Source organism: Ostrinia nubilalis, chromosome 16, assembly GCF_963855985.1.
Source record: "Ostrinia nubilalis chromosome 16, ilOstNubi1.1, whole genome shotgun sequence".
Taxonomy (NCBI): Eukaryota; Metazoa; Arthropoda; class Insecta; order Lepidoptera; family Crambidae; genus Ostrinia; species Ostrinia nubilalis.
Genome location: NC_087103.1, coordinates 6,316,267 through 6,337,443, shown reverse-complemented (window position 1 = coordinate 6,337,443; position 21,177 = coordinate 6,316,267). Strand labels below are relative to the sequence as shown.

The 21,177-nt window shown below is 38.1% G+C and overlaps 2 protein-coding genes across 3 annotated transcripts; both read left to right on the top strand.

Moving 5' to 3' along the window:
* The first annotated feature begins 266 nt into the window (after positions 1–266).
* On the top strand, positions 267–16,731 carry LOC135079302 (ubiquilin-1). Of its 2 annotated transcripts, XM_063973927.1 has the most exons (11): positions 270–475; positions 601–787; positions 1,319–1,416; positions 2,340–2,483; positions 2,759–2,897; positions 2,978–3,085; positions 3,948–4,219; positions 5,944–6,057; positions 9,237–9,413; positions 13,878–14,010; positions 14,743–16,731. In XM_063973927.1, the coding sequence occupies exons 1-11, from the start codon at positions 374–376 to the stop codon at positions 14,817–14,819; spliced, it is 1,551 nt and encodes a 516-aa protein (XP_063829997.1). In that variant the 5' UTR covers positions 270–373; the 3' UTR covers positions 14,820–16,731. The 2 variants fall into 2 exon arrangements, 1 of the variants encoding a protein (XP_063829997.1); XR_010258773.1 differs by lacking the exons at positions 13,878–14,010; positions 14,743–16,731 and adding an exon at positions 4,342–4,502 and having other exon boundaries at positions 267–475; positions 9,237–9,322.
* A 688-nt stretch (positions 16,732–17,419) lies between these two features.
* Positions 17,420–20,783, top strand: LOC135079300 (GPI mannosyltransferase 2). The gene is made up of 2 exons (XM_063973926.1): positions 17,420–17,544; positions 17,619–20,783. The coding sequence occupies exon 2, from the start codon at positions 17,619–17,621 to the stop codon at positions 19,212–19,214; it is 1,596 nt and encodes a 531-aa protein (XP_063829996.1). The 5' UTR covers positions 17,420–17,544; the 3' UTR covers positions 19,215–20,783.
* The last annotated feature ends 394 nt before the right edge of the window (positions 20,784–21,177 follow it).

Below are 21,177 nucleotides of genomic sequence, written 5' to 3'. Positions count from 1 at the left end.
GGTTTACAAACTACTCGTCGAAAAATGCTATGGCTATTTATCCGACTAAAAATGGTGATAAAATTACAAGTCTTCAGTACATTGTATTGTATGTACTTATAAAAAATATATTTTATTTTATTTAATTAGCAAAAAAACATTTATTCATTTTTATTAAACTTATTTAAATGCAAACTTGTTATAATAACTTGTTATATCAATCATTTCATAAACTATAGCTCATCATCATCATCTTATCTGTCACCAAATATTTCTCACGTTGGCAACTCTGATTTTAGCCGTCAACGCGAGTCGTCCGTCAAATTCTATGTGAAGTGCTTGTACATATTTTTGCTTTTCCGCCAAAGTACAGAGTCATTCTAGAATTGCCAAAATGGCAGAGGGCCAAGAAGATCCCAAAAAAATCACTATCACAGTAAAGACTCCAAAAGAGAAACAGCAAGTGGAGATCGAAGAGGATGCCGATATCAAAAAAGTAAGTAAGGCACCGCCAGAAACCTTGCCCATGGCGTAATAACATAGATATTGCATACGCAATCATCGACGACACTCAATTTAACGATTCGGCGAACTAACAGTGATAATATTCTTTCGTTTCAGCTGAAGGAGGTGTTATCGCCGAAGTTCAGCGCTGAGCCGGAGCAGCTATGTCTTATCTTCGCCGGGAAGATCATGAACGATGCCGACACTCTGAAGCAGCACAACATCAAGGATGGATTAACTGTCCACTTGGTGATCAAAACACCCCCCAGGCCGGAACCCGAGGGGGCGGCTCGGAGACCACCAGGTAGGGATAGTTCTCACCCTGATCAGCACTGTGCTAGTTGATTGACAAACCAAATTGTTGTGTCAAATCCAGGCGCGGATCCAGCCCTCAAAAAAGGTTGTGGGCACAGCCACCAAAAATTAGCAAAGTGAGAGTTGGATCACTACATGCCCGGACATACATTACATGCCTATCAATCTTATCAATAGATCATAATTAAAACAAGCAAATTAGGGTTGTGGGCATGCCCACAGTGCCCACAACGGTGGATCCGCGCCTGGTCAAATCATAAATTTAGTTGCATCCTTTACCCAGCTTCTAGCAATAGATTCACAGCTGTGTAATTTTACTGACAAGTGGTGCAATAATTAGATAGAATTGACAGAAATAGTAATCTACTCATTAGAATGATGTAATTATGACTTCTCAAATTAATTGTTGCCTCCATTATGGATGTGTAAACAATAATAGCTATATCTTTATCAGATATGATTCCAATAAGTTTATAGGTTACTTTTACAAACATGAAAGAAATTGGTTCTTCCTTTTTAGCTGATATCGGTGCTACACCATTTGGTCTGAACTCACTGGGTGGTCTTGCTGGTCTCGAAAGCCTGGGTTTGGGCCAGAGTACATTTATGGACTTACAGGTATGTCAATTTCAATACTCAATACGTTATTGCTTGACCACATTAGCATTGAGGTCTTATAATTCAAGCAGAACAATATGGACCAAGTTAGGTCACAGCAACCTTTGTAACTTGTGAATTGTTTTGAAAAAATTCATTATACCTACATTCTCATTAAGATACAAATGAATTGATAAACTGAAATAATGTATAAAATTGAGATAAAAGAAATAATAATTATGGAAAATCTTGATAATTAACGGTGATTGGAATTTCAGAAATAATAAAATGTATGTCATTGTGCATGTATTGCAAATAAATGACTCATTCAACTTGCAATAGATATCAAGTTAAATACATAATTACAAAACAAGATAATGACCTTGGACATTTTTTTTTTACATAGTGCCATCTAGTCCCAAACAAAACTAAGCTTGTTCCATGGGTAGTACACAACAGATACTTGCATACTTTTTTTAAAATCTTTACATAGTATTTATAAAACAAAGTTACCAGTCCGTATGCTTGCTTTTTAAACTATGCAAGGCAGAGGCGGGTCTCTATTAATTTATAATTAGATAGATATAAGTTTTCTTTTAGCTTTTCAGCTGTGTGGTGACGGCACAGCTGTGTGGTGACGGCAGAGTAGAATACATTTGTCACCAACCCCTACTCTTCCCGCGGGTGTCGTAAGAGGCGACTTAGGGACTACACATCAAACAGAGAATGGGCAGCAGCGCTCTCTGAAAAACATCAATCTTTTAAACTGCGATCTCCAACCCGCCTGCCAAGCGTGGAGATTATGGCAAAACCCTCCACCATAGTGGAGGAGGCTCATAGTCCAGTAGTGGACTGTAAGGGGCTGTTGATGATGAAGTTTTCTTTTAATTATGTCACTATTGATTTTGAAATCTTTCAAATGTTTGAAATATTTATAATTTTAGGCTCGCATGCAGCAAGAGCTCCTTTCCAACCCGGACATGTTGCGCCAAGTGTTGGACAACCCGCTCGTGCAGCAGATGATGAACGATCCGGAGAACATGCGCACACTCATCACATCTAACCCACAGATGCAGGACTTGATGGCTGTGAGTACACTGAATTTAACAGCTTTTTTAATATACAAAACCAACACTAAAATACAGAAATGTATGACAACAAGTAAATTTTGCAGCCTCAAAATTTTTAATTTTGCATTGTTAGTCACAATATTACAGCTTGCAATATATCATGTACCTATATGCTATCTGTATACACTATAAGTTGTATGTTGTTTTCCAAATAAAGAATAAATAAATCAACAAAATACAATACACTTAATTAATGTGTAGATTTATTTTATAATCTGTCTATTTTTATACAGCGAAACCCAGAAATCAGTCACATGCTCAACAACCCAGAACTACTACGTCAAACTATGGAGTTGGCTCGCAACCCTGCTATGTTACAAGAGTTGATGCGTTCGCACGACCGAGCCCTGTCTAATCTTGAGAGCATACCGGGTAACATATTTTTTCAATGGTAATACATAATGTCATTTCATTATTCATTTATTTATTTTAATAATTTATTTTCATTTTAGGTGGTTACAACGCCTTACAAAGAATGTACCGGGACATCCAGGAGCCTATGTTGAATGTTGCTAGCAATATGGCTGGAAATCCATTCTCGGGGCTCGTAGATAATTCCGGTAAGTGTTCAAATTTTCAAGTGGATTCAGAAAGTGTAGAAGTAAATAGCAAATTATAATATGTATGTAATTCCAAAGCCACACCTGCAAACTTAAAATGTGGCAAGTAGGTACCTTATAGGGTGTAGATCTGCTAAGAACGGATTTTACGAAACGCCACCCCTAAGGGGGTAAAACGGGGTCCACGCGTTTAAAGTCGCGTGCGGCCGCTAGTTATATCCATAATACAAAGTACGAAGTCGCGGGCGGCCGCTAGTAATATAATATTTGTAATATCCATACAAAATTGCAATTATTTAGGTAAGCGCTGGAAAAATAACATAGGCGTTCTTTGGCCTTCCTCTTTTTCTAGAACTATTCAAATAAACAAACATTCATAATTATTCATGTTAAGCAAGTGCCTATTTTTTTCTATATTTGACATTCACCTTACAAAAGTGATGATTATTTGGCTTGTTAATTAATTTCAGCAACATAATACTATTCACAGCTATTAATTTGAATAAGATTTTGAATATAAAGAATGCTCCTATGAAAGTTAAGTTGAGAATGCATTTTTGAACAAATTTCATTTTATATGCCAAACCGCAAAAAAATCTATGGGAAAATATCTGTTAAGTCTTGACACCCAAGACTATTTGAGGCTTCAACTATTCAATAATCGTTTCTCATGTAAAGCATTCCAATTGAGTGTCCACGGTAGACCAGCGTCGTGGCATTATCTACTGAGATGCTACGACACCATGCTGAGTGGATACCATTTCAGCATCATTGTGTACATTAATTTTTAAAGATCTGTCTGTTATGAATAAATACTTTTTCATTCTTTCTTATTTCAATTAATCGGTCCCCATCTTTCCAGACGGCACAAACCCCCAACAGGGTTCAGAGAACCGACAGCCGCTGCCAAACCCTTGGCAGCGCGGCGGCGGCGGTGGCGGTGGCGGGACCGGCGCAGGCGGCGCCGCGGGCACCGGGCCTGGGCTCATCAACACGCCGGGCATGCAGTCGCTGCTGCAACAGATGGCTGAGAACCCACGCCTTGTGCAGTCCATGCTGTCTGCCCCTTACACCAACAACATGCTGCAAGCGCTTGCCGCCGACCCAGAAATGGCGTCCCAGCTCATCAACCAGGTGATTTACTAGTTTTGTTTCACACAATATGGACGTACGCGCCGGGCATGCAGTCGCTTCTACAGCAGATGGCTAAGACCCCACGCCTTGTGCAGTCCATGGCGTCCCAGCTCATCAACCAGGTAAGTTTTGATATGGACACACGTCGGGCATGCAGTCGCTGCTGCAACAGATGGCCGAGAACCCGCGCCTTGTGCAGTCCATGCTGTCTGCGCCTTACACCAACAACATGCTGCAAGCGCTTGCTGCCGACCCAGAAATGGCGTCCCAGCTCATCAACCAGGTAAGTTTTGATATGGACACACGCTGGGCATGCAGTCGCTGCTGCAACAGATGGCTGAGAACCCGCGTCTTGTGCAGTCCATGCTGTCTGCGCCTTACACCAACAACATGCTGCAAGCGCTTGCTGCCGACCCAGAAATGGCGTCCCAGCTCATCAACCAGGAAGTTTTGATATGGACACACGCTGGGCATGCAGTCGCTGCTGCAACAGATGGCTGAGAACCCGCGTCTTGTGCAGTCCATGCTGTCTGCGCCTTACACCAACAACATGCTGCAAGCGCTCGCAGCCGACCCAGAAATGGCGTCCCAGCTCATCAACCAGGTAAGTTTTGATATGGACACACGTCGGGCATGCAGTCGCTGCTGCAACAGATGGCTGAGAACCCGCGTCTTGTGCTGTCCATGCTGTCTGCGCCTTACACCAACAACATGCTGCAAGCACTTGCCGCCGACCCAGAAATGGCGTCCCAGCTCATCAACCAGGTGATTTACTAGTTTTGTTTCACACAATATGGTCGTACGCGCCGGGCATGCAGTCGCTTCTACAGCAAATGGCTGAAAACCCGCGCCTTATACCAACAACATGCTGCAGGCACTCATAGCTGATCCAGAAATGGCGTCCTAGCTCATCAACCAGGTGATTTACTAGTTTGTTCACACAATATGGACGTACGCGCCGGGCATGCAGTCGCTTCTACAGCAGATGGCTGAGAACCCGCGTCTTGTGCTGTCCATGCTGTCTGCGCCTTACACCAACAACATGCTGCAAGCGCTGCCGCTGCCGACCCAGAAATGGCGTCTCAGCTCATCAACCATTAAGTGGTTTTGTTTTGTGCAAGTTTTGATATAAGTGAGAAAAAACAATGTGATTTCTACAAAGTAAAACAACTCAATCTCTTTTCGTGGATGTCGTAAAGGACTTCTACGGGACTAGCGTGTAACCTGGGGAGTCTTAAGCTAAATCCTCCCATTTCTGTGCATAATTGATTTTGATTATTTTTGTGTTAGCAGTATATTTTCATAAACATCTTTCTTTTCAAATTATAAAGGGTCTTGCTCTTTTAGTGGAGACTAAAATTACCTAAGACTCTAAGAGTAGGCGCACACCGTTGATTTTTAGTTGGCCGATAGTTGTGCCCGATTTTAATTTGTATGAAGAATCGGCCAAATCGAATCGGCGTAGTGTGCGCACTCCCATACATGCCCATACTGATCAACTGCCCGACTAAACTATCGGCCGACGAAAAATCAACAGTGTGCGCCTACTCATATTATAATTTATAGACTCAACGGGACTAAGCAGTGAACTCTAAAGACAAGGGCTGCCACAATAGATCAAACCTGGTCGAGTTGGCGCAAATAAAGGCCCAAAAACCAATAATAAAAAATACTCATATTAAGACGATGATAGTATTACATTTAAATGTGTTATTCCCCCCCAGAACCCGATGTTCGCGAACAACCCGCAGCTGCAGGAGCAGATCCGCAGCATGATGCCGCAGATGCTGGCGCAGCTCCAGAATCCCGAGATGCAGCAGATGATGTCCAACCCGCAGGTCAGTAATCCTGCTAGGATTATGCTCAATATGTGAGTGCCCACTGCACAGTGTGTTATGGGACTGTATAATCGGACATTCTCATTGATTTGATGAAACGTCGATTGTCGACCCTAGACGCGTAAAAATTTTATTAAGACGTTTTATGTTTTTTCTCAAATATATCACGGAATTTAAAGCTGATTTTTTTTATACAATTAGATTACATATCAGACTATATCTTACAATTAAAAATGTTTGCATATATTAAGGTATAATTGAGAAAAAAAATAAAAACAAAAATCACTAAAATCATTTTTCCTAATTAACTGAATGCGTTTACGAAGCACTTAATACGCTTATTACGTGTAGTTTTAAGAGCTCTATGAAGTGTTATAACAATTCTGAATTAAATGTTATTAGTTAACGAGTGAGAGTATTTTTGCATAATTTTGAAGTAAAAAAATAGGTAACTTTGAATTTTTATACTGCGAAAACTACTTGGAATTTTCAAACGGGAGTTTTACTATCATGTTTGTATAACTGAGCTCTATACGGTTCATCAAATAAATGAGAATGTCCGATTATACAGTCTCATAACATACTGTGCACTGGCTAAAGTCATGAGACTGAATCAAGGAGTTGGAATGCAGGGATGTTAAGGATATGAAGTTTCATGGATACGGTTACGGATATTAGAATAATACTATACCGGTTTCGGTTACAGTTACGGATATGTAATCATTTAGGATTATCTGAAAGTTTCGGATAATTTCGGTTACGGGTATAATTTTAAAAATGTAAAATTTTTGAAGATGCTGCGCGACCCATAGCATAGCCACTTTATGTACTATGACGACACCTATGATAAAGGTATAACAGGCGGGGATATTAAATGGTACCAGGTTATGCCACACAAGTAACAAGTATTAAAAAAATATTAAGATTTAGACTCCGCCTTTATCCGAAACTTTTGAATCGGTTACGGTTACGGATATCCATAAAATCCCTAGGTTGGAACCAGTGGACTTCGCAATGTTACAGGAGTTCCAACAATAAAGTCAATGGTTCTGGAGGATACCGTAGGGTTTTAAGGGAGAGTCGGGTTATGTGGGACTGACACTGGACTCATTGGTCAGTGGAAGCAGTAAAAGCATTTCCCGACGGAAAAAAATAGGGTGCACTCTGGCGATTATTAATATAAATAATAATAAATAAATAAATATCCTTGGACATTTTACACTGCGCTGCTAGTCCCAAACTAAGCAAATCTCGTACTATGGGCACTAGACAACGGATAAATACTTAAAAATACTTTTTTTTTGTAAATACATTACATAGAAAACACCTAGACCCGTCATAGAAATTAAAATTCATCATTTCAATTTCTGCCGGAAATCGAACCCGGGACCTCTCGGCATAGTACTCCGTTCTGAATCACTACACCAAACGGCCGACTTTGTATGCCCACTGGCTAAAGTCACGCGGCTGAATCAAGGAGTTGGAAGCAGCGGACGAATGTCCAGTTTTTTTTAACCGCCTCTAGTGGTAAGACCACCTGCTTCAGACGCAGAGGTCCCGGGTTCGATTCCCAGTGGAGGTTTTTCTGTGCGGTTTGGTTGGTGGTAGGGCTTGTTCTAAGTTCGCCTGGCTAGCTACCACCATCTTACATAAGTCTGTCGCCATAACAATAATGTTAACGTTGTGTTCCGGCAGTTCCTCCGTGGTTGAGGATTTCGGGTGTAGCTCTCTTCCACCTTCGGCCTGATCAATTCTTACCATCAAGTGAGATACAGGCCAAGAGCTTCCTCATTGTGGATAAAAAAAATTCAGCATAATAACTCGCAAAGCTGCAGAGCTGCCTCTGTTTCAATGGCTCTGGAGGATACCGTAGGGTTTTAAGGGAGAGTAGGGTTATGTGGGACTGACACTGGACTCCCCATTGGTCAGTGGAAACAGTAAAAGCATTTCCCGACGGAAAAAAATGGGGTGCACTTTGGCGATTATTAATATAAAATACAAAAAAAAACAGTCACACCATAATAACCAGAGACGCAACGCAACGAAGATATCGCACCATTTGATGAACGCACGGGCTGCAGAAATTTGTGTATCACTTACTAACCTACTTAACAAAACAATTACATGCTCAATGGATCGACATTAATAGATCAAGACCGAGTCTTGTAAAATGTTCTAGAATGCCATATCGTCTTATCAGGCTAAGAACTCCCCGTCAAACGTCTTTTTACCCGTGCCCGCGGCGGTTGCGGGCCCGCAGCTTCTGTAGAATGCAGATACTTATGTATAAACTAATGCACGACGCGGTTTGCGCCCGCAGCGGGCGCGGTTGTATGCGGGTCCCGCGGCACCGGCGGGCGACTAGTAGAATCGCGCGGGCCGCGGTAACCGCAGCCTCGGCGGTTTTCGCCCACGCGCTCTGCGCTTGATCGGCGGACGACCATTTTGTATCAGTGACTTATGCCCGTTTTCACTATCAATCTCTAATTTTTAAGTGACTAATATAGTAACAAATAACAGGAATTGTGTTTTCATAGGGGTCACTTAAAAATTAAGAATTGATAGTGAAATCGGGTATTAGGCTGGTTTTAGTGTCACGCGGACTGTCAGTGCGGATCGCTCCGCACAGCCGATCTGTATGAACTGCTAGGGAGGGGAGCGGTTTCTCCGAACCGCATTACTCTAAAACGCTCCCTAGAAGTTCATACAGATTGGCCGTGCGGAGCGGGTCCGCGTGACACTAAAACCAGCCTTAGGCTGCCGGCCCGCAGCCGCGCGGGCGCGGGTGAAAATCGCGCCGTGAGTTCTTAGCCTTAGTCGTAAAAGACAATGCCGGAAATTGGCGTCTTTTTTTTTCGCGCGGCCATCGACCAATCCTTGTTTTTTGATTACAAAATATACAGTTTACACAAACAATGTCACTATTTTGTTGCAATTTCTTACAAAACTTGCGCGCAAAAAGCAAATCTAGTATGAAAATCATCAAACTTCTATTGCTCGTAACTCAGTTCAGACTGAGTTTAGAGGTATACATGTCATAGTAAGTTTGGTTTATTACACTATTTTGTAATCAAAAAACAAAGTTTGGTCGATGGCCGCGCGAAAAAAAAAAGACGCCACCTTCCATACAAAATCTGGCATTGCCATTTAGTAATGAACAACCATGTTTCTTCCCGCAGGCCTTGAACGCGCTCCTACAAATCCAGCAAGGCATGGAGCAGCTTCGCACGGCCGCGCCGTCTCTGGTGTCCAACCTGGGGCTGGGCGTGGGCGCTGCCGCCGCCGCGCCGCCCGCCGCGCCGCCCGCCCAGCCTGCCGCGCCGCGCCCGCAGCAAAACACAGAGCTGTTTACCCAGGTGCGGTATTGATTCACTCGTGCCCGTTTTCACCATCAATCCCTAATTTTCAAGTGACCCCTATGGTATATGGTAACACAAGAGGAATTTTGTTTTCATGTGTTTTAATTATGTAATTAATAATTAAAATCTAAAGGACATCATCCATTTTGGTCCAAAATCAAAAGTGCCGGCCAAAAAATAAAAGTGCTGTATTCTGATAGAATACGTCCGCCTTAGCATTTATTACTATGGCACCAAAGCTGTAGCACCACTGTGCATCGTGGTATTTGAGTTCTAAAAATATATGAAACGACTGACTTTGATCTCAAATACTACGACGCACAGTGGTGCTACAGCTTTGGTGACATAGTAACAAATGCTAAGGCGGACGTATTCTGTCAGAATACAGCACTTTTTTTTATTGGCCGATATTTTTGATTTTGAACAAAAAATGTATGAATCGTCGATGAATTTTAGATCTCAAATACTCGACGCACAGTGGTGCTACAGCTTTGGTGCCATAGTAACAAATGCTAAGGCGGACGTATTCTGTCAGAATACAGCACTTTTTTTTAATTGGCCGGCACTTTTGATTTTGGACCAAACGTGGATGATGTCCTTTATTGTAATTTATTATTATTGTAATTTATAATTAATGTAAAATGAATTTATTTTTATTATTTAATTTTTATGGTGCTTTTTTGTTTCCTTCTTTTTGTTTGTTTTCTCTTTCTCTATTGCGCCCCCCTGCTGCGTTCTCCCTGCTGCCGGACTTGTGGACTCGTTTCTCCTCTTGCATCTCCGTCAGCAGGGGTACGCCGTGACAACAGAGGGCCCCCGCTGAAAATCAGTTTCAAGACAAGCCCTGGCGGTCTTGATGTACGCTGAGCGGGTGCCTTTTTGTCAGGGGGGCACAAGCAGTTAATTGTCCTGCCTTTTTGTCAGGGGGGCACAAGCAGTTAATTGTCCACTTGTTTATTTCTCTCTGTTTTAATCTATGTCTTACCTGCTTGTATACCTTTCTTGCAAATAAAAAGTTTTCTATTCTATTCTATTCTATAAGGGTCACTTAAAAATTAGGAATTGATGGTGAAAACGGGCAATAGTCAATGTTTTTGTTTTGTGGTTTAATCATGCGATCAGTCCTTAAAAACTATAAACAGATGGGGTGGATTCTTTTCGTCATTTAAAGCACTGCTCATTAGGGTGGAGCGAAAATTTTTTTTTTACATTTGCGTTTGTGAATACCTCTTAAAAGTTGCATCTTGTTGCAACAATTACGAGAAAAATAAATAAAAAAATATTGCGACCATTTTTTAGCCCTCTACTGGCTTTTGAATATTTCATAAAAATGAAAAAATAGGACTTTCTTGCAAAAATCATAAATTACCTTAGAATAGGTTTTATTTGATAAATAATATATTTTTGTAACTTTAAAATATAATACACATCGTAAAAAATAATTGTATATCATTATAAGCTTGTCATAAACTTAAAACAATACATTTTTAAAAGTGCCGATTATAAGCAAAACTCACAGTCAGCGGGTAACTTTGCAATTTGAACTATTGACCTCAGAATTAGTCCAGTTACCTATTTTATTCTTTCTATCTTTGTCTTATATCTTTATATTTAGTTGACTGATTTGAATCAAGTAGATAGTTCGTAATTGCGTTGTCTAATTTTATTGTTCCAAAGTCAAAATAAAATCGAAATTAAGCACTCGTGGTGACCTATTTTAGGATCTCCTTATTTGTTTTGTACCTTAATCAGTGTTACCACTGACACCTGTTTTTTTAAATTAGATAGAGTGATTCAAGAGGAAGGTTTTTAAGTATAATACATTACGTTGTACCTACCTATGCGAAGCAGGGGCGGGTCGCTAATCAGAAATAAAATAAAAAAAGGTAAACAGCCCGTTGTATTTCTCAAATTTTAGTCGAAACTAAGAGGAAAACTTCTTAGTCTGTTGTTACGATACAACGAATAAAACATCTTTGTTTAAAGTGTTGGTTAAAGTGTTGTTCCAATAAGTATTCACATTTCATTCGCTTTCCATAACCAAAACAATCAGATAACTTCAACGCTAAACTACAGCAATGGAAAAAATGCATACAAGAACTATTAGATAGTTTTCTTATAAATCCAGTAATTTGAGCACTTGTAATTGTCCAAAAGATGAGAAGTAACATTGTTAGAAAGAGTATTTACACTAGATCAGAAAAATTTAGAAAAATAGCTACAGGAAGTTTAGATCAGATCAAGCAAAGCAAGACTGAAATTGATTACATTATTAAAGTCTTTGGAATCAAATGTTAAGAAAATTATTAAACGAGTTATTCAAAGAGTCACGTTTTTTGCACACCCTAAGCATGTTTTGTTAGCTTTGATGTACTATGAAAAACAATTATGTATATCAGAGAGCTTGAGACAAATAATGGCAGCAAGAAAAGACAACAAAGTAGCAGGAGTATTAGAGCATTCAAATATCCGAAGTTTACCTTTCATTGATATGGATTAATTTTAAAATAGTGAATGTTTCTAAAGCAAAAGATGGATTTGGAAACAATTGAACAAGCAATATAATGGCATCTTTCAATACCATTAGAATTGCAATGTTCTAAATAAAATTTAAAAAAAAATCTAAATTTTGTGATTTTTACATATATTTTTGAATTATTTCTAATAGTGTTTTTTCGAATAAAACTTTTTAATTCATAAAATTTATTTTTTATTTACAAAACACATTTAAATTAATTATATTTTCATTATTCTGTTTAATAATACACAGATTTTAGAAAATTCCCATACAATAAAAAATAAATAAATTAAAACGACGGTAGAGGGCTAAAAAATACATTTTAAAAATAAAATAAAAATATCCTTGTTATTATCTTGCTCTCATGCAACTTTTAGCAGGTATTCAAGTTCGTTTACGTAACTTTTTTTTTTAACCATACAATGACGCTCCACCCTACTGCTCATAGCGGAAACGGGCCTTTCATTTTCTTAATTTCAGGTTTATTTTCAGACTAATTGTCGAAGATAGTTAATGTAAAATAGTAAAACACAGGTCTTAACGCGACGTTTATTAATGAGTTACGTTATGTACTCACGGCTTGACGTTTCGGCTGCGATGTGCAGCCGTTTAGTTGAAATGGAACGCGGAAGTTCAAAATCTTACACTAGTCAATGTGTAAAGTCCGGTCGCCGAGCAGATACAATTTCGTCCAGTGACCCCAAGCTACCCTTCCTTATCGCTCGCACGTAATTATATTGCTGTCGCGACTGTGCGACGGGTGGCTGCAGTGAGTGTGCGACAGCAATATAATTACACGCGAGTGATAAGGATGGGTAGCTTGGGGTCATTGGACGAAACTCAATCTATTCTATTCTATCAGGTCTATTTCAGAATAGAATAGCGATTTTGTTTGTCTCCGCGTCTATAAAAAACAATTATGCTTACTGGTCACAATAAACCCACTGGTTTACTCTCGTAGATTATTCCTAAATAATGATTTCCCCCAACAATTAATCGTTCCCATAAGTTAATACTTAATCTTCCCGTAAGTTAATCTTAAATGAACCCTCTAGTTAATACTAGCGGGATCATTTAAGAGTATAGACGTAAGTGTTTCCATGTGCGACGGCGGCGCGCAGACGACTGTTCGCTGGAGCCGGCGGCGACGCTTTATAGGTCCTTTAGCGCTATCATGTGAGCTGTGTTTATGACCATCATCATCAATAGGTGAATCATTAAAGAGTACAAAACCGGGTCTCCTGCATACTGTTTTGTGCTTCCTAACACCATAATGATGATGCAAACAAAATAAGCCACCCCCATATTTGGCTAACTAAATAAAAAACGTTTGCAAAGTATGACGCTTTTGCGGATGTGTGTAAAGTGGAGGTGGCTATGTTAGTCGCAGGTGACTATGTTCATAAACGTGTTTAGTTAGTTTTTGAACAGGAGACCCGCCTGTAGACTATATACTTGGATCATATTAAAAATAAAATAGATGTTATGTATCGGTAGATGTAAAATGTAATAGATCTGAGTAATGAGTTTTTTTTTTTTTTCTAACTAGATTCTACTCAATTCTAGTCACATCCTGTAGGTAATTTAGCAGTTCCCTTGACATCATAGTCAGGTTTAGTCTCCATTGCAGGATACGACCCTATGTAACGTAAATGCATCGGTATATTTTTAGTTTATTGTACATTCTAAAATCGTGTCAACATCATCATAATCTTGCTGTGCGAAAACGTTCTTAGAGCGCTTTCACATTTAGGCGACTTTAGCAGCGCGACAAACGCGCAATAGACGCGCTGCCGATTATTTCGTACTATATACAGCGAATACCTGCCTTCGCATTATAAAAACGCCGCTGCCGCGCTGCTGTCGCGCTTCTCACGCCCCAATGTGAAAGTGGCCTTATCGTTGACGGCATAAAGTCCAACCACATGTTTTGTTTGGCACAGTTCATGCAGCGAATGGTGTCGGCGATGTCGACGAACCAGACGAACTCGTCGCAGCCGCCCGAGCAGCGCTACTCGCAGCAGCTTGAGCAGCTAGCCGCTATGGGCTTCCTGAACAGGGAGGCCAACTTGCAAGGTGAGCATTTGTTAAAAAGCTCGGAACCTGTTTGAAAAATACCGTTATTTATTATGTTCTTTAACGTCGTCGTCGTCGTTTCAGCAAAATGACGTCCACTGCTAGACAAAGGCCTCCCCCAAGGTTTTCTATAATGAACGGTCCTGCGCTGCCCTCATCCAGGCTCTTCCCGCGACCTTTACCAGATCGTCGGTCCACCTAGTAGGAGCCCTGCCCACGCTACGTCTTCCAGCCCGGTTCTTTAACGGTTTTTGCGAAAACGATATTCATTTCGTTCTTTAACCGAAAAAAACTAATTAAAAACGCACGGCTGGCGTCTTGCATAAAACGGGGGCGCGGGATACACGCACACAATGAAGCGGCAACATCGTCTATGCCCCGATACAACGGTTAATTGTGGTAAAGAACGAAAACGTAACCGAAAACTTGGTTCTGAGAAATAACGTTATTAATACCGGTTTCGAAGAACGAAAACGAAATTATTTCGTTCTCATGTACTCAGGGCTATAACGGTTTGAAAAATTAACCGGTATCCGAGCCTTGGTTGAGGCACATCGTAGGTATCGACTATCGGGCAATAGTTGCACTATCGATAAATTAATCGACAGCAAAAAGCAAAAAAACAATAATAAGTATTGTACAAAAACTTGATATAAATTATTGGTTTATTAATTAACTTGTAAATCTTATTATCATTAATTTCAGAAAAAATAAAGTGTGGTTTTATTTCAGCTCTGATCGCGACGTTCGGCGACGTGAACGCAGCTGTGGAAAGGCTACTGGCCCTCGGCCAGCTGTCCATGAGCTAACACGCGCGCCCGAGACCGCTCCCACGCATGGCTACTACTCGCGACCACTCACACCGTCCCGGCTGCGAAGTTCCACGGATTTAACATGTAATCGTCTTTATTTCTTCGTCACAAAGTTTATTTCAGAATCAATCAGACAGACGGGCTTCGTATTTTGGATCGGTTCTCCATCTCACTTCCTTCATATCTTCATACCTCCGTAACTTGAGTCACTAGAGTTTTAACACTCCATATTTTCCAACTGTTTCGATATCACGGTTTGTCACTGTCCACTTTTGGTGTGTTTGAAGTGTACTCGTTTCTTAACAACGATTGTTTGTCTTATGGTATTCATGTATTATGGTTTTGGCGAAAATTTGTGGTATGTTAAATGGCAAAAATCCATATAAAAATAACAAAAAAAAATGAAGTACACGTGAGGTAAATAGCGTGATCGGGTCGGCCTCCTTCGAAGCTACCTCAAGGATCTTATGTAAGAGAAGGCTAATTTTCTATTATTCTGTCCTTTTATATTTATTCTTTACACTTCTGATGTGTAGTTTTGGAGGGTTTAATTAACTAGGTTCCTACAGTTATGTTGGCACTCCAGTCAATATGAGTAAGTAGCCATTATTTAATTTGTTGCCTGTACATCCTAATATTCCCGATCGCTGTCAGGGAGGATTGTTTAATCCTCATAATAGGTTTTTCCTATATACATATTTCGATTTCATTCCTTCTTGTTTTTAGGTAATATGCGAAATTGTTTAAGGAAGGTACTCTTTCATGTAACAAGTCACTTGATTTATGTATTTTATGGCTATTGTAAAGAAAAATATATTTCTAACATTTAATTTAATCTATATATACTTTTTTTATTATTGATGTGAACTTGTAGCGTTGATTATTACATACATTGCATTTCAGTAGAATTATGTAAATAGTTTTGCTTACGCAATAAAAATATGTCCGACACAAACACAACTTCAGGCGTTAATGAAATCTTGGTTCTGCTATTTATTAGTAAGAGTTTATTATGCACTTATTGTATTTATAAAGCCGAACCAAAAGTACTATTTCGTATGCAATATTTATGTAGCTAAATATAAAAACACTGAATAAAATACGAAAAACTGTGTAGTTGGAATAAATGCTGGTAAAATATCTATTATGTTGTGGTGGTAAAATTATCTTCAATTAAAGGTTTTATTTTAGCATATCATAGTGGTTTTATAGTGAAGTAATTAAATTTAAGTTGTAAAATATGATGGTGTATACTGTTGCTCATTTTTCTAGCGAATTGTGTTGAAAACTATCCAGAATTTATAGAAAAAAAAACAAACATTATGCAACAATATAATATTACGAGTAAAAGGTACATTTAATTTATGAAAATTATAGCAATGATCATTGGTGCATACGTGTGTAGGCATACAAATGTAAAGTATGATAATTATTGTCGTCATACGCTGGGTGTGAAAGGGTTCCACTAAATGTAATTATTTTCCATTGAGTTGGTGTACTTTGAGCCGAATTTTAGATACATGTTTGAATAAAAGTAGGAAAGCAAGATCATAATGTATGACATCATAGTTCACGCCTTTTATCTAATCGTTTACTTGTTCAACAATTCTGTTAGAAATTTAAAAAATTAATCTACAGTCGTGCGATGTGGATGTCATTGGGAGGCCTATGTTCAGCAGTGGACGTCCTGTGGCTTACGTGATGATGATGAATCTACAATCAACGCGTTTATTTGGAAGTTGAATTATATCTATTTTAGTTGATATTTAAGAATACGTTTTTGTATACATGATATGAGGCGTGTGTTCTGTGATGTATTCTAGACTGCTAGAATTGTCTGAAATCGTATGAATCTGGGTGTAACATTATTATGTGACAGAATGCAATTATTATAAATAAATATAAACTACACTGTGGTTTTATTTTTCTCATAAAATCCTTATCCCGACACTTGATGATTGATGAAATCTACGAAATATTTTTTAACACGCTTTTATTAGGTCGTCGTATATGTAACTATGTAATGGAATCTAAGAATGCAATACAATACAATATCACAACTATCGTCTTCAAATTCAATCGATGGAGTTCCGGTTCCGGCCCATTCGCAGGGGCTAGGCGAGGCAATGCTCTTGAAAATTTCTCCCATTTTCAAAATAAATAAAGAGAAATTCGAAAGTTTATAACTAGGGAATTCCCCTAAATTCTTTCTGTGTGTTGTAAATTTGACGGATATTATTATTCATTGATGTGCATTTTATTGTGAGAAAAGAACGGTAAAAAAAAATGCTGTAAAGTAAGCTTAGCTTAGCTGCAGGGCCCCATTTTTTTATTTGCCCCAGACACTGCCCATTCACATCAGAATCAGATAGGGCTTTAATTTTAGCAGATAACATTTTGCTGGGGTAACGGCCGCACACTATAATTATTATTATCCTGTCTCAAGTAGTGCAATATAGGCAAAATATCATTCCGTGCTTTATATCGCTTCTAAAAAAGAAGGCTGTGTGAGTGTGATCAGTAGCCGTAAAACTTGGATCGAAAAAAAAATATTTAATGTCTTATGTCATTATTTGACATTGACATTTAGCCAGAGGAGTATTGAATTTTCGGGATTTAAGTTGTTGTTTTCTTGATTATTGCTTAATTTCTTAACGAAAACATTTTAATAAGATGTACAGTAACGTTTAAAGCTGCTACCAAAATAAAATAACAAATTGAGGTATGTCATTAATTTATATAGATTTGTGTAACATTTATTTTTCAGATATCATGAATTTTTTATTTATTTCGCAGATGTATTCTCCTCGACAAAAGATTGTGTGGTTCGCCTTCAGCACCAGGATTGTAGTGTTGCTTCTGCAAGCTTTATTTAACAATCTTATTCCGGATCATGATGCCAATGTTTTCATCAGTCCTGAAGACCCAACACTTCGCAAAACATACGCCGATATAGTAGTAGATAAAGTTCTCGGTGGGCTAAAACGATGGGATGCTCAGTATTTCATACACATCGCACAGTATGGATATACCTATGAAAATTGTTTAGCATTTTTTCCACTATTCCCCATGATTGTAAGATATGTAGCCTATGGCTTGTGTAGTTTGTTTGGGTCCTTGTTAAATTATCACAGTACATTGTTGATATCAGCAACAGTTTTAAATCTGTTAATGTTTGTAAAATCTGCAGATATTTTACATAGAATAAGTTTGAGAATACTTAGAAATGAATGTAAAGCATATAAATCTGCTATATTGTACTGTGTTAATCCAGCAAGTATATTTTTTACTGCACCTTACTCTGAAACACTGTTTGCTTTGATGACATTTTATGTAATGCTGAAATGTACTGAAAATGAAACATTAAGATTTGCCAACATTGATATTAGTAGTGGCTTGCCGACAGGCTTTTCCATGATCACTAGGTCCAATGGTTTAGTTAATTTAGGATTCATATTTTATACAAGTTTCAAAAATGTCATAGAGAGGACTCTGCCTGAAATTGCCTATAAATATAGAACCTTAAAACATAGAATAATTCTCCCATTTCTGTTGTTACCGTTGCTTACAACTAGTGTGGCATTATTTTTGACTGTGATAATTGCTATATTGCCATTCCTGTTGGTTCAGACTTACAACTACTTCAAGTATTGTGTTCATAGTGATCACAACCTACCAGAGTTTCTGTTCAACTCTGAATATGTTTTGCCGGGGAGTGCAGAGAGTCCTTGGTGCAATTACTCCTTACCCCTGTCTTACTCTTATGTGCAAAGCCATTACTGGGATGTTGGATTTTTTAAATATTACCAATTGAAGCAAATACCCAATTTCATGTTAGCTTTCCCTATTTTGTTTCTAATAACTTACAATTGTATGTCATATTTAAGTAACAATTTTAGACTATGTTTAAGACTTGGAATAAAATCAAATATATTTGGATATGGAAACAGGATGCCTTATAGGCCAAAACAATACTGCAAAGGTTTTGGGGCCAATGATCCTACCTTGTTTGTATATGTAGTTCATATAATGTTTTTGAGCATTTTCTGTATTATATTTATACATATTCAAGTGTCAACAAGATTATTAGCATCAGCTAGTCCAATTTTGTATTGGATCTGTTCAAGTAGAATGAATGTTGGTCCAACACCAACTTCAGACCAAAATACTATTAATGAACATTTTCGGCGTCTTGGAATCGGGAAAAGGATTCCATCTCACCATCTCTCAATAGCCAATTTAGAGGGTGTTGACAATATGTATAGCAAATGGAAAACATTCATAATATCTAGAAGGATGCCTGATTTTCAATCGCGCTTAATACAATATTACTTTATTGGATATTTTGTAATAGGCACAGTACTATTTTCAAATTTCTATCCGTGGACTTGAAGTGATGTCGTCATAACAAAACATATCAAACAGACGTATCCATAACAAATATTCATAAAAGTTAATTAACTAGGTAGCAATAGAAACTACTGTGGTAGGAGGTTGAACTTTCGCTTTTATTAAGAGTAGGCGCACGTGCGCACACCGTTGATTTTTCGTCGGCCGATAGTTAGTCGGACTGTTGATCAGTATGGGCACGTATGGGAGTGCGCACACTACGCCGATTCGATTTGGCCGATTCTTCATACAATTTGAAATCGGGCACCACTATCGGCCAACTAAAAATCAACGGTATGTGCCTACTCTAAAGGATCGTGATATGAACAGAAACAAACTATTAAAAGTATAGATTTTGGTCTGTGATTGGTCGAAACTAGGCTATTTACTAGATTGAAATCTATTCATAGCTTGATTCGAGTTTTGGACATAATTATGTCGTTTCATAATACGGCCCTCTATAATAGTGATATTGTGAAGACAGTACCTAAGTACATACCTAATTTATTTGGTTTTCTATTATATGAAGTATTATTCCACATATCACGTGCTATAGCTACTGCTGTTCATTATTCTTTAGGACATGCCATTTTCTTAACCAAAATTAAATTTGAATGAAGTAGGGTAGTATGATAGCATGTATTTGTGGCAATACACGCAGTTTGAGCCACTGTAAAAGCCATTTTTAATGTACAAATTAATGCAGTTAAAAAAGTAAGTTTTTAAAGTTATGAATATTGATAATAATGTGCCTGTACACAGTTAATTATGGAATCTTTGGCGATCAGATGGAAATTGGCTCATTTCATAGCACCTACCTACCTAAAAATAAGTAGGTATTGTAAGTTTCTTCTGCTTGAAGTTAATAAAGAATGGGGCCTTTCAGAGTTAGTCCATTTATATTCTAGTTATAAAGATTGCCTTTTTAAGATATTCTAGTCATAAATTGAAATTCTAAATAATATATTACGCCGACATTGGTAAAAAAAAATTGCGGACTTAAGACCTTTATTATTTTAAATAAATTAACGGTCTTAAAGCGTCTGTATCACTTTGCAATACTACCCTTTAAGTGGATAAAATAACAGTAGAGTAAGATTAACTTATGGATAAGTGTAGCTAATTTATTATTTATTAACACATTTTGTTTTAAATTAATTACAATTTACAGCCGACCTGTTGTAACAAAAGTGAGAAGGAAAGATGAGTTATGAAGTGAAGTATGTACTACACGAGTTTGTGTTCATTATTTAACATTAATTGCATAATCCGCCTAAGTGTACTCACAGAATACACTTACGATTTTGAAATAAGTTATGTAATTTAAATTTTCATATAAATTGTAAGATTAGAATTACGTTTTTAGTATATTTATGAATTATGCACAAATTAACATTCTTGCAAGCATTTTTTATTTATAATTATGTAAATATACATAGTATTACATATTGTCAGTTTGTTTGCTTGTGCAACCGTCCGGTATTTAACCATATTGTATTTTGTACTAAAGTAAATAAATACCTCATGATTTCCATTGAAATAGATTCAGTTTACAGTATTGCAGCACACCAAGCTAAACACTGCGGCATCTTAATATTGTAATAAGAGCGAGTTTTACTTTGCAACGAAAAATGAATGATGTGCGGTCGACTGTACCGATGTACAGCATCATATCATTGAAGCCTTCATTGAAGGTATATAGTCTGGTGCTGTCGATACATAATATCATCCATTACAACTACCTACATAAGATGCCAATGCTAGCTCGATGTGTCGTCCGTATGGAAAGATTTGAATTCAAACAATAATGATTCTGTTATGATCACATACTGCCTTTTTAGACTATTTTCTATTTATACGGCTTCTGCATTTTTACATGCTACGCACACATTCCAAGTTCTATTTTAGCTAGTAAAATATTTTTAGGCCAAATTTTTTAAGGTTGTGAGGATAGTGTACCCTAAAC